This window comes from Poecilia latipinna, unplaced genomic scaffold, assembly GCF_001443285.1.
Source record: "Poecilia latipinna isolate Pla-1442-1.1 unplaced genomic scaffold, P_latipinna-1.0 Scaffold1234, whole genome shotgun sequence".
Taxonomy (NCBI): Eukaryota; Metazoa; Chordata; class Actinopteri; order Cyprinodontiformes; family Poeciliidae; genus Poecilia; species Poecilia latipinna.
In genome coordinates, this window is record NW_015113850.1 from 107382 (window position 1) to 120218 (window position 12837).

At 37.3% G+C, this 12837-nt stretch overlaps 2 protein-coding genes across 2 annotated transcripts in view; one reads left to right on the plus strand and one right to left on the minus strand.

The window, feature by feature from the left end:
- Positions 1–10950, minus strand: part of slc15a4 (solute carrier family 15 member 4) — a 37557-nt gene extending 26607 nt beyond the window's left edge. Inside the window, exons 1-5 of the mRNA XM_015054186.1 lie at positions 10649–10950; positions 9486–10103; positions 1770–2062; positions 882–1023; positions 640–723 (exon numbers count right to left, since the gene is read on the minus strand). Of these exons, the coding sequence (XP_014909672.1) occupies positions 640–723; positions 882–1023; positions 1770–2062; positions 9486–10052 (1086 nt within the window). The 5' untranslated portion in view covers positions 10053–10103; positions 10649–10950. The remainder of the gene's footprint in view (positions 1–639; positions 724–881; positions 1024–1769; positions 2063–9485; positions 10104–10648) is intronic.
- Positions 10951–10979: 29 nt separating this feature from the next.
- glt1d1 (glycosyltransferase 1 domain containing 1) overlaps positions 10980–12837 on the plus strand; it is a 31709-nt gene continuing 29851 nt past the window's right edge. Inside the window, exon 1 of the mRNA XM_015054187.1 lies at positions 10980–11412. Coding sequence (XP_014909673.1) covers positions 11345–11412 — 68 coding nt within the window. The 5' untranslated portion in view covers positions 10980–11344. The remainder of the gene's footprint in view (positions 11413–12837) is intronic.

The window sequence follows — 12837 nt, forward strand, 5'->3', positions numbered from 1 at the left end:
AAAAAAAAAAATTTTTTTTTTTTGAAAAAATAATTTAAAAAAATTAAAAAAAACTTTAGGGTTTTTTTTTTTTTTTTTTTTTTTTTTTTTTTTTTTTTAGGTGTTTCACTTCACATTTTCTTATAAAGGTGTGTTGAAGCGTACAGCCTGAACCTTCATATGGGATCAATGTCATTGCTGTGAAAGCTTTGTTTGTTTGTTTTTTGTTTTTTTTGAGGAGTCATGTTTCACGTGGAGCTGCTGAGGGACCCATCAAAGTCCTGCAGAATGCAACATACAAGCCGTGTGAGCGAGTTACATCAGCTACAAATCAGCGGGAACCGTCAGATGGAGGCGCTGCAGCAGAGGAACACAAACACAGCCAGGTTGCTAATCTGCGAGGTATTAGTCTGTGAAGTTCTGACTTAATCCCCAAGGCATTACAAGCCTTTCCTGCTGCCTCCAGCTGTTGCTTGCCATTGCATGTCAGAGACCAAATGACTTTTTTTTTTTCTTCCCTCGAGAGCGAGATATCTGGTTTGAAAATATTAATCCACAAACAGGTGGTGTTTTGTGTGTTTATTATTATTAATGCATCATGTTCTATCTGCTAAACAATAAACATAATCGTGGACTAAGCCTTTTTTTATTGTTTGTTACCTGATGAGAGGTGTCCACTGAGATGTTTGAGGGTGTACCAGGAATCCTCAGATGGAAGCTCTGCAGGATATATGTCGTCTGCATCTGCAGCACAATAAGGAGATTAACTCTCCACTTTACGATCACCAGGCAAAGAAAGAAATAATCTTCCCTGATTTTAACACGTCTGTTTACTGGAAGCCAGCACGGTCAAGATAAAATCCTCTAAATTGTTCCACTTGTGAAACGTGGATTAGTCTTACCTGGAAATACACCATCCAATATGGAATAAGGGCAAAGAAAACTGGAAGGATTTTCACTATCGATTTCACTTCCTCTACTTTTTCTTCCGGAAATTTCCCTCCATAGGTCAGTTTTGCGGTGTCGAGCAGGGTGGGTTTATTGCTAAAACAGAATTAGAAATGAAGTAATTTAAATACTAAATGACTGAAGTGTGAGTAGTAGCATAAATTAAAAAAACATGTTATACATAGAATATGATGAAATTACTCTCAACTCTTAAACTGATAGATTTAATCATCTTTTTTCTGAGTAAACCTTACCCTTTAATAAAAGCACTTCTAGAGATTCAAAAGAAACTTCGCTAAAGCCCATAATCCTCATCTCTGGAGAAAATGCCCTAATAAGGAATTTTTATAAGGCTGTGGGATTGTCCAACTTAAAATATTCAATGTCAAGTTTTTTTGAGACGTTTGTGTTACTTTGGTTCAAAGTCGAGTTTCAGCACTTTAGGATAACTTTTCACCACAGGGAACAAAGATGAATACATTGACCAGATGTGGGGGGGAAAGGCACACACAAAAGAATTATAGGAGGGGATCAAAGAGAGATTTAAGATAAAGGTCTGCTTTAACATACAAAAGCTGCTTTGCAGCTCATGAAAAACTCTCCACAGAAAAACACTGAATACACAAGTGGAAACGTAGAAATCCCAGAGAAATAAATATTTGATACTGTTATTTTTTACTAATAATTCCAATAATTTACAAATGATCCAAATGAGCCTTTGAGATCCTTTTTGGCTAACAGCCTAATACTTTGACAACAACAAATTTGTTTCCTATCAAATGTAGTTTTTCTTATCACTAAAGAAATGCAGAAAAAAACAACACCAGTATGAGCACTCTTACCGAAGCAGGTTTGGTTCCTTTGGTTTCTGTGAGCAGCAGGCAAAGGACAGGATCTTGACCATGTCTGAGAAGGCACTGCCGTCGGCGGGCTTTCTGATGAAAACGGTCCGTCCCAGAACAAAGACCAGGAAGGAGATTCCGAGGCACAGTGCTGGGATGATGTAACCAACCTCAAAACTGTAATTCTGCTGGATGTATCCCACACCTCCCAGAGACAGGATGGCTCCTAAGTTGATGCACCAGTAGAACCAGTTGAAGAATCTGCGTGTGGCCTCAGGTCCTTTGTCTTTGACCTATGACAGACAAAATAGAATAAAAGCAACCAAATGCATTAGTTTTTGAACGTGTTAACAGAGAACACACGTATAGACTTTTCAACACATCATAAAACTCCCTTCTATTGGATTCCCCCTGTTTTATGTAGCATTGGAAATCATGTCCCTGTGTGGTCTGACTGAGAACACTTTATGAACTGCCCTTTAAGGCAGATGACAAATGAAAAAACCTGAGGCTCCAGTGGCACTTACATGAAGCTGTCATCACGGTCATCATTCACCCAGCAACCAACATTTTCAACCAATTCCTCGAGCCGATGTCAGACAATCTGCTCCGTTTCTCCTTCTCTCTCAAATTGCCCAAACTGGATATTGTCACTGTTATTTTGTCAGTGCTGTGCACAGCTCTACCTTGTGTTTTATGATCTGTAAACCGTTAGACAAACATCGCCTAACTTCAGAAGCTTTCACGCTATAGCTTCTTACACAAACACCTGAAGGCAGCTTCAAGGTGCCTTGTTGCTATCCACATGTTTTGTGAAAGCAAAGGTAAAGGGGGTTGAGGTCAGGGCGCTTCTATTGCAGTCTAGACTCACCAAGCAAGGTAGTCACAGCCCAGCATCAGCTGACTGGTTTAAGAGCAAGTCGGCTTCACAGGTTGAGGGAGTGGTCTAGTAATGGTATTATAGTTGGTGCGAGCCGCAGGACTTAAAAGCGGAAGCGAGACTGAGAAAACCTTCCAGACAAGGAAAGAAGTTAAGATATACAATGTAAATTTGAAGCATTGGCTCAGCCAACACCAGAATTGCTCAACTATGTTTATACAGCGTTATTACTTTGAAAAGAAAGGTACAGGAAGACCAACAAACATTTTATGCATAGTGTACCTCCCATTATGCTGCCCTAGTGGTGTCGCCTTCCTGGAGACTCACAATTGTACAGGAGAGCGATGCCTTCACTTGTAGTGTATGACTGGTCCGTCAAGCAACGAAGCTGAAGTTGGTTTCCAATTCCAGCTTCCAAGAGCTACAGGACGATTCCAGTTAATTTTTCACTACTTTCCGCATCTTTAATCAACTCTAGTTTAAAAACTACTACACCTAGAAACTTGAAACCTGGACTAGATTATTCTGTTCTAATAGCAGAATATTTATAACCATGTTTGGGATTTGTGAAACGTTTATCCCAAAAAAGCTTCCGTTAGTCATTATCGTGAGTTAAAATTTTCACGAAAGTAAAATGTTCGTTTTTGTGGCGCTTCTGTTATTTTGAAGGGATATATAAACGTTACCATAGCGACCAGAGTCAGAGCGTTTGGGCAGTGGTCGAGAGGAGATGAGTAGAGCTTGTGAATCTTAAGTCTGGTTTAGACGGCAAGATTTAAGAATTGTTGGCCGATTCTCCAAACCTCTGTGACCACAGAGCTGATAAAAGTACAACAGTTTCGATCGGTTTGTGTGTCCAAGACAGGAGCAACACGAACCGATTCCAGTCACAAACATCGCGATTCCAGAAGAAAATCCACAAAACCCCCAACATAGCATACGGGAATTTAGAATAACCAAACACGGATGACGATGTAGAAGCAATAGTGACAGTTTGTGGAGTCATTTTAAGAGATAAAAGACGTAATAAAAAGAAAAGGCGGTGGATAAAAGACAGCGGGAGCAGCCGCTCTATTTGCTGCACTATGATTTGGAGGTGAATATGTTTTTTCATAGTTAACATTTTTAACTGAATAAACATATATAACGACCTTTACATAAAATAATAAACATTTCCACATATCATCTCCGATATCCACCGGACTCTCAGTTGCGCGATATCAGCTGTTTGGGATTCCTCTCTGTTCTTACGTCGCCGCGCTTTCTGATTGGCTACCTGTCACATTCAGCAGGTTGTATTCTCGTTCCCAGTCAGGGAAAACCCCACAGGCTGCGATAAAAAGCCCAAGACAACCCAAATTAGGTATATTCAGGATTTAGCGGGAACACCAACATGCAGAAGCCTTATCTGACTGTTCTCTCCCCCCCGCCCCCCACCCCTCGGGCCGCAACAAAATTTCCAAGTCTTGACCGGTCCGCGGTAATAAAACGGTTGGGGACCACTGCTTTAGCACATGCTAGTAGCAGACACGAAGGATAAGCACTTTTACTGTTACAGTTACCGTTCGGAAACTACCGTAATCAGTTCTGTTAAATCTAATCTTGGCAACTTTTTCTTTTTCAACCCTAATAAATGTGATATTCAATTGACCTGTTATGACTCAAATTTTGGGTGTCCGCCCCCCTCTGCTGCTGCTGCATAGTTGTGGAAAACCTGGAGCGGCAGAGATATCTGCGGCTTATATGTGTATGTTTACTGGTTTATTAAAAAAATAAAATAAATAAACTTTGGGGTTGTGGCTCATAGTTCGGAAAATACAGACTATAATCCTTACTGGATTTTTTTCTGTGAAGAACCCAGAGAATGTTATTTGATTGTGCTTTCTAGAAAACAATATATTTTTACATTTAGGCACTCCTGCAAATGTCACACTTTTTCTGTTACAAACTGACTCCGGACCCCCACCAGATAAAGGAAAAGTTATGTGGCCCTCACAGGAAAAAGTTTGGGGACCCCTGCCGTAGAACTACTTTCAAAAAATAAAGGCCACTAGAGCCAACAAAACCTTTTAAAACTGCAATGATGGTTGTCCACCTCAGGAGAAAGTGCCAAATTTAAAAGAATATTCTTCACGTCTCTATTCTCCTGAAGCACTGAAGTGTTATAGTACCTGAGGCTCATCAGGCAACATTTTTCATGTTTAACTATTCTGACTCTCGACAGTGGTTGATCATCTGAAAAACAATCAATACACTTTGGGTACTTTGAACACAACACTGATGTTCAATGAAAGGAAAGGTTTGAAAGGACTACTGAAACACTGTCTGAAGATGAATCACAAACTTGGAACAAACCAGCAGCATATGTTGTGGTTGTTTCTTGAGGAGCTGGCGCTCTGTGAGGCCATAGGAAAAGTCCAGCACTGGCGAAATCTCATTAAAACAAGTGGCACATTTCCAACTGCTATGATGTGTTTGACTATTTAAAACTGGCCAAAAAGTTTTACCTAGAAGAGATAAGACATCTTGGCTTGTACATGGCCAGGATAGGTTCTGTTATGAAGGAACGTGTGGCTGCACATCCCCCTCATCCTCCGATGACGGGGTCGGTTCAGTAGGGAAGGAGTGAGTTCCCTTAGCTCCAGAGCCCAGACCTTCTTGCCAGCATGTTAAAGTTCAACAATATGTCCCTGATACTGGATGAGTTGGCTCACAAATGGCTCAACATTTGTGACATATATAAAGTCTGTATGAAGTCACTAGATTATTTTTTCTGGTTAAGATCGTTGTAAGTCCTATGCATATTGCACTTCTCTGAAAAAGAGGTGGGCAACCCTTATTCTTGCACTTAGTTTCTTTTGAACGGACACGTTTGAACACAAATGCACTTATTTACCAAGGGTCATCTCAACGGCATCATAACATTTGATCTTTAAGCTTTTAAAGCTTAAAGCTCCTCCATTATGCAAAAAAGGAGCAAAGGACGCAGCATTATCTACACACAGTTTATGTTCTTTCCATCTACATACAACCACACAAAGCACAAACTGCTGTGATCTGGCCTTTGTGTGGATTGCAAATCTCTTAAAGACGACATAAAAACCCAATTAACATGAAAGTGACATGTAAATGGCATCAAGGTAAAGTATCCAAAGAAAATGATCCACATTTGATTCAAGTAAGCAATATTTTTAAATTTAAGATTTCAATGAATATCTAAGGCTCTAATGGAATGGCAGAAAATAAATATGCAGAGTATACAACAGAGTTGTTTTTCACAAAGATTGAAGGTTGTGAAGCAGCCAACACACTGAGCTTTCAAAAAGAACATCTTAAATCAATAAAAAAAAAAAAAAACATCTATGAAAACTTTATATGGGAGAAAATACAATTGTTGTCATAGCAGCACCAATTCACTTCATACTGAAGCACCGGATTTAGCAGCGTAATATGAGGAGCTATACAAAGCCCCATTTCCTCTATAAATATCCAATAGAGAGAGATTCAGTACAAAAAAAAAACTGAATCTGATTTTCTATAACTCTTGTGCAACATAAGTTTACTTCAATGTCAGGTTACAGAGAACTGAATTAGAACATTTCAAATAAGAAACACATTTTACTGTTTATTTCTGAATAAATACTGTTGCCAGTTTTACTCAGGCAAGGAAAAGGCAAACTTAAAATACAGCACTGGTTCTAACGGTCTATCGAGCAAATATTTATTTTTCATGCAAGTTATTTTGCTTATCAATCCTGTATGATAGTCTTTGAAAAAATAGCCCTCCAGTACAGTTGTACTCAACTCAGTTTTTCCCCCTTTCATCTCTTCTTTGTTAACTACACAAAAGCTGTCAGAAGAGACGTCTCTCCTCTTGTCCCAAATATAACTGTAAGAGCCTAGAGATACTCAGTTATTAATTCAGAAAAAAAGAGCTACTGACTGACAAATCTTAGGATTCAATTAAACTAAAAGTAGCATTGATAAGTTAATAGGCCTTTTATGAAGATTTGTCTGACTGACACTAATAATAAGTGAATCATTTCATTCACTTCACTGTCAAATGCCAATGTGCTCTGTGTGTTTAAACATGGTGAAAAGAAATCGTGACATAAATGTGAAAAATGTTGCAACAGGATCGAGTATTGTTTAAAATTAACACCACCAACTTCTTTTGGAAGTATTTATACACACTTCGGGATATTGTGTCAGGATACAATAATCCAGTTAAAGATCTCTCTGCTTTCTTAGAGCAAGTTCTTTGAATAATGATATGTCGATTCTTACAGCCACAGAGTGGAAGTACACAGAGCCTTGCAAAAGTGCACACAGTGGAACTTGTTCACATTTTCAGTGTGCACCCATCAATGTCAATGTCAAGAACTAACCAGAGATCAGGGATCAACTAGTAATGATGTGAACTCTTAAGTCTCAAATGCTTAGTTAGTTGATGAATCCATGAAGACGTCCTGATGTCCTGAGGACATTTAAGGGGTTTCAAGTTAGAGTTAAAATTTTAAGCAATTTTCCAAACGTTTGATAGCCATAATCAGAAAATTGCAAAAAGCATGGCACATCTAGAAACCTACCTAGTTGACATTTATATTATACTATGGTATGCTCAAATAAGTAAATAAATGGATGAAAAAATATCTTTAAAACATTCAATATATATATATATATATATATATATATATATATATATATATATATATATATATATATAAAACACAAAACTGACATATTTTTATTTTATATAAAAACTATAAAAAAAAAAGACTCTCATGTTACAGGAACTAAGCTTCTGTATCCATCTCTCATTTAAATCAATATATTCTGAGAAGGGATTTTAGATTAGTAAAATTGAGGTATTATTTAGCATTAATCTAATGTAAACTTTTAAGTCTGATAATCTTCTGCTTTTGCTCTAGTATGCAAAAGTACTTCTCTGTAAGGAAATAAAAATATGTTGCAGATGCTTGTGTATCCAGAGAAGATTTTTTTTAAGAGACCCATAAATTGCTCAACCAACTATCAGTCTAGCATCACTCCTGAAAGTTTAACTTTAGTCTCAAAGAGCCACAAATTTTATGTTAGTTCACCTAAGATAAAATACCAGTATTTTAGAAGTAGTGTAATGTAGTACCTGAAAGTATTCACAGCAATTCACTTAAAAACATTTTTTGGGGGGTGGAGCAAGGTATTATGTGCTTTCCAGTAACAGAGTGCCATTTTATAGCAAAATCAAGAAACTAATTTACCTTCAGTTGTTGTAAAAACGTTGTATGTATATCTCAAACATGACAAACAAAATCTGACATTGCAGTTTGGTGCATTGAAATTGGCCTCCGTCTCTCAAAGAAGATCCTGCTTTTTCAAACACTCTGCCTTCTTCAGCACATCATCACAATAAGGTTCTTAGGAGTATTGGAATGAGAAGTAGTTTGTATGATGAGCACTTGCTAATGGCTGCCACTGCTAGCTTGGTGGAGCTACGTCTGGAGCACGCAGGAGAGGTGTGCTCTATGAGAGGTGGAAGCTTGGGTGGAGACCGCAGCGCCAAGGAAGAGCTTTGTGAAAATAGGCGGAGCTTAGTGAGAACAAGCGTTTACGCAAGTCCAAATGGTTGCCGCGGGAGATTCAAGGATTTCTCGAACATGAATTTAAGAATTAAAGCAGGTATGTTTTTGATGAGGAAATAACATTATAATACTCCTGTATTTTAAATACATTTGAAAACTCTTTTTCACATTGTCATAATGGAATATTTGTGTGAGGAAGTATAAGAAAAAAAGCTTATTTTAATACAATGAGCATAGCAAAATGTGGAAAAAGTGAAGCGCTCTAAATATTTTCCAGATGGACTTTATGTAACAGACGAAATCTCAAAGTCTAACGTCTATTAGGTCGCTGCATTATATTATATGCTTGAAAATTATATTAATAGATTTATCCTAAAATTCAAGTCAATTCAGCTCACTTGATATAGAGCTGGAAGCAGGGATTATCCAAGTCTCTAACAAGTAGAAGTGTTCCAACACTGAATGTAAAATTGAAAATAAAAAAAATCTTCAACACCAATAACAAAGGTGGATCTGAGTTCACAAATAGATTTACTCTCTCACCTGGAATTTATCTGATATTCCTAGAGATGTAGCTAACATATAGAGCCTTAATTTATGAGCAATATTTCAAATGTGCTTTCATTTCCAGTTGTAACAGAGAATTTCCATTTTTATAGGCACGTACTTCCCTTTTCACATGACTTTACTTAGAAACAGCCATGATAATCAAGAGCATGCATGTCTCAGTGAAATGTCACGGCACACCAAATACCCAATCACATGTTTGATCACACACTGCATACCCAATCTTACACATGTGAGGAAACGAAAAAATCTAAAACATAGACCATAAAAAACACCCCGTCATGGTGAAGAGAGAGCCTGTGGGTGTATGTGTTCTGTATATCTAACACTTTCCCTTTATTTATCTATACATAGCCTTCATTTGAATTTTAAGAAACATGCAAATACATGCAGTTGGTTAATGTGTTTATGGATTATTATGATGTTTTAGTTTTGATTAATTTAATGAAAACTAAAGAAAAGAAAACAAATCTTTTAATATTTGTTAATCAGAGATCGAAGCCAATGAGAGAAAAATGGCTGACTGATTGGTGCAATTCTAATTCAAATAATTTTACAACCTGGTTATACATGAAAACTCTGCAACCAAAAGGCGGCATATTTATTTTTCGCCATGGCTGGAAAAACAACATGTTTGAATAGTGCAATAAATAATATGAGTTGTGAAAACTATGGTTTAAACTTTACCTGATCGGCGCCAAAGGGAGTGATGTTGGACTTCACAGTACCGACACCAAGCGCAACTAAAACCAGTCCAATGTAGATTACTGAGCCACAATATGGCCTGCGCCATGGGCAAATTACATTTGCTGGAGTGGAGTTGTTCATACATTCAGCAGGTTGCACAGGAAATGCTGTCTCTTCTCCACATAGGTGTATCCTTGTTGAGTCATTTGAAATAAAAGGGAAAAAAATCATGCCAATCAAATACAGGATTAAACTTGAAGCAATAGTCATGAACTTCCCAAAGCACGCGTCTGCCAGCCAGCCTCCAAACGGTGAAATCAGGTAAGTTATTCCCATGAATGTCAGAAGTGCCTGCGTGGCCTCAGTGCCTTCCCAGTAAAAAGGGCTGTTGTTGAGAAAAAGTACCAGATTGGATGTGATGCCATAGAATGCAACCCTTTCCAAGGATTCAGCAAGTAGGATGGCAGCACACGCTAGTCTGCGTCCCTGGAAGACCGATGGTGGTGAAGGTCTGTTTTCCGAGTCCAAAAGCGGGGTGCTCTCATTGGCATCCCTGTTATCATCCATTTTCAGATAAAATAATGGAAACAAAACTCTTCCTGAATTCTGAGTAAAGACCTGAAAAAAACAACAAGAAGAATACAAATGACATTAGAAGTCAAACTACATAAACATGCCAATAATCAAGATTTCACAAGTGTTGAACAATAAAACACCTGTCACATCAACATACAAACATAATGTATAAAAGTAAAAACAATAACGAAAGCTACAACATTCTGGGCTAATATTTGTGCCACCAACTTATTGTAAAATAAAAATAATCAGAAGTGACCCAAAACGAAAGAACATTACCACAAGAACTATGTTTTAGACATTGCCAGAAAACTTTCAGAAAATGTTATTTGAAGAACGTTACTGTTGTCTAAATTTCACTTACTTGACTTCTAAGAGTCCTATATTCACCCAAGTTTGTTCAAGTAGAAAACTATTTTCCTAACGACACAATAAGCTCACCATTTAAGCATACTATTTTATTTGCTAACGAATGCTCCAATATCACAGTATCTGAATTGTCCCACTAATGTTACCGTTCTTTTCTTTAAAGAAGAAAAACAAACATTAAGCTAGCTGTAACACCAAAAGCGTGAGGTTCAGATTACCTTTATTTACTGAAGCTCTTTCCAGCAGTCTTCAGTCTCAGCCACTCTAGTTGAAGTTAGCCGCTCGAGTGTTTAGTTTTCTCTCGTAATAAGTCAATACTTGTGCCAAAAAGAACTGGGAGTTCACAACAACAGTGTCACAGCACTGTCGCGTGATACGCTGCTCAGTAAAAGCTGTCACAGTTGCGTTCCTGAACCGATCTATAGCTAAAACCAGAAGTGATGGTTTCATAAACAGAGCCTTAAAGTGGTACATCCCTGCAATATAAGGATCTACTATTTTAGCGCATGCGGTGTACCGCCAGTAAAAGGAAGTTCCTTTGAGGTGATTTTATTATATCGTTTCGTTATAGTAGTATAGAGATATACGTGTTATCAAGATGTTCTCCTGACCTAGTCTTTAATATTGGTCACCCACAAAAGCAGTGCCTACAACATGTTAGTGTCCTGCTGCTATTATTACAACCGCTTGTTTCCAGGGGATAATATTAGAGACGGACTTGTAAACATTTGAAGCATGGTTGAAAAACCACTAGTAGCATGCTGGGCTGTGTTAGCTTTATTCTACGTGGACGTTTCGGGAATGTGTCCAGGAAATGTGATATGAGCTGGGTGTAGCAAGGGAGCTGAAAGTCAGAGACCTGCCTTGCCTGCTCTGTCATTCACCGGTTACAGAGCACCGTTTAAAGAGGGGATATGAAATTACTCTTTCTAGCCTGCCTCAGCCCCAAAACAGGGAACTATACGACAGCCGAGAGAATAAGGTAACTTTACCTGTTGATTCAGATAACTTGGTAATTAGCTTGAGAGGCTCGGTGTGACATTATAATGGTTAACTATTAATAACAAGGGCTTTGTAGGCAGCTGTTCTTATGGAAATGTCCCTCTTCACTGCTAATTGGTTGTAATTAGTCAGCTGTAATCTTACGGCTCATAGTGATGCCATTCTTTAACGTGGCTTTTGGCCGCTGTACTTTTGTTAAATCATGTGATATTTCTCGTCATCGCTGGCGGAGGAAGTAACGCATCCTTTATTTAAATGAAATTGTCCTGTTTTGAGAAACAGCCCTGCTTTAAAATGCCATCTGACCAAAATCACCTCAGTAAGGTGTTTTAAATTATATTTAAAGTCCAAGTGTGACTGTTACATAACCTGGAAAGTTAGTGCCAAGTTTAATTAGATTATGACCACTGCTTTTGTAAGTGTTGCAGATGAGCAGTTCTGTCATTTAAATACTTGTGTTAAATGTTTTTAACCGATTAACCACTAGAAAAAAATAGTTACAATTGAAACATTTTAATAAGTACATTAAAATAGTATAATATAATTGTGATAAATAGAAAGCAAAATGGTTAGATAATTTTTTTAAACTGATATTCATTTTAAAAATCCTGTCATCATTTTAATATTAGTATTTAATTGTTTCCTCATTCCTATCGATCGACCCATCAGAATATAATTGATACAGTCATCATGGCTACTAAATAAACATTAACATTGGATTAATTAGCCCCAATACATTTTCATTGCAGACCATTCACTTTGTCTGCAGCGGTGTTAGCACGCCCACTGACTATGATTTGTAAGTCTTAAAGAAAAAAAATAAAAATGTTTAAACAGCTGTAGGTGCTTTTAACATTTTAATGAATTTCACATTTAATTGTTTCGTCCTTTTTTAAAAACATTATTAATCATTTAAATCAAAATGACTGTTTAATGTATGGATTTTCACTTTTATCTAAATGTTTACAAACATGCCTCACTCCAGCGGTCAAAAGTTGGGGCATACCTTGGACAGGTCAATTTTATTTTCAGTCAACGTAAAAGTAAATTCAAACTTGCCTCATACAACAAAACATCAAAAAGTAAAAGTATTACTTGGCAAGACTACATAGACTTTTAGAGAAATGCAGAAAAGTAGTTTTTATTATTTATGGTATACTTAATGCTATTAATGAAGTTAGCCCTGTGTTTCACAGGAGATTTCTTTTATGCTATTATTGCTTTCTGTTCATTGTCTTATGATCAAAGAATTTATTTTTTTTTTCCTGTGGTTTTTGCACCATTATTGCACAACAGAATCTGTTAGTGTGACCAGGTCCAACATTGTAAGTTTTGCCATCACAATGCCAAACTGAATCATTAAATTATGTTGAAAAGGTTCCTGTACACGCCATCAAACTTTATT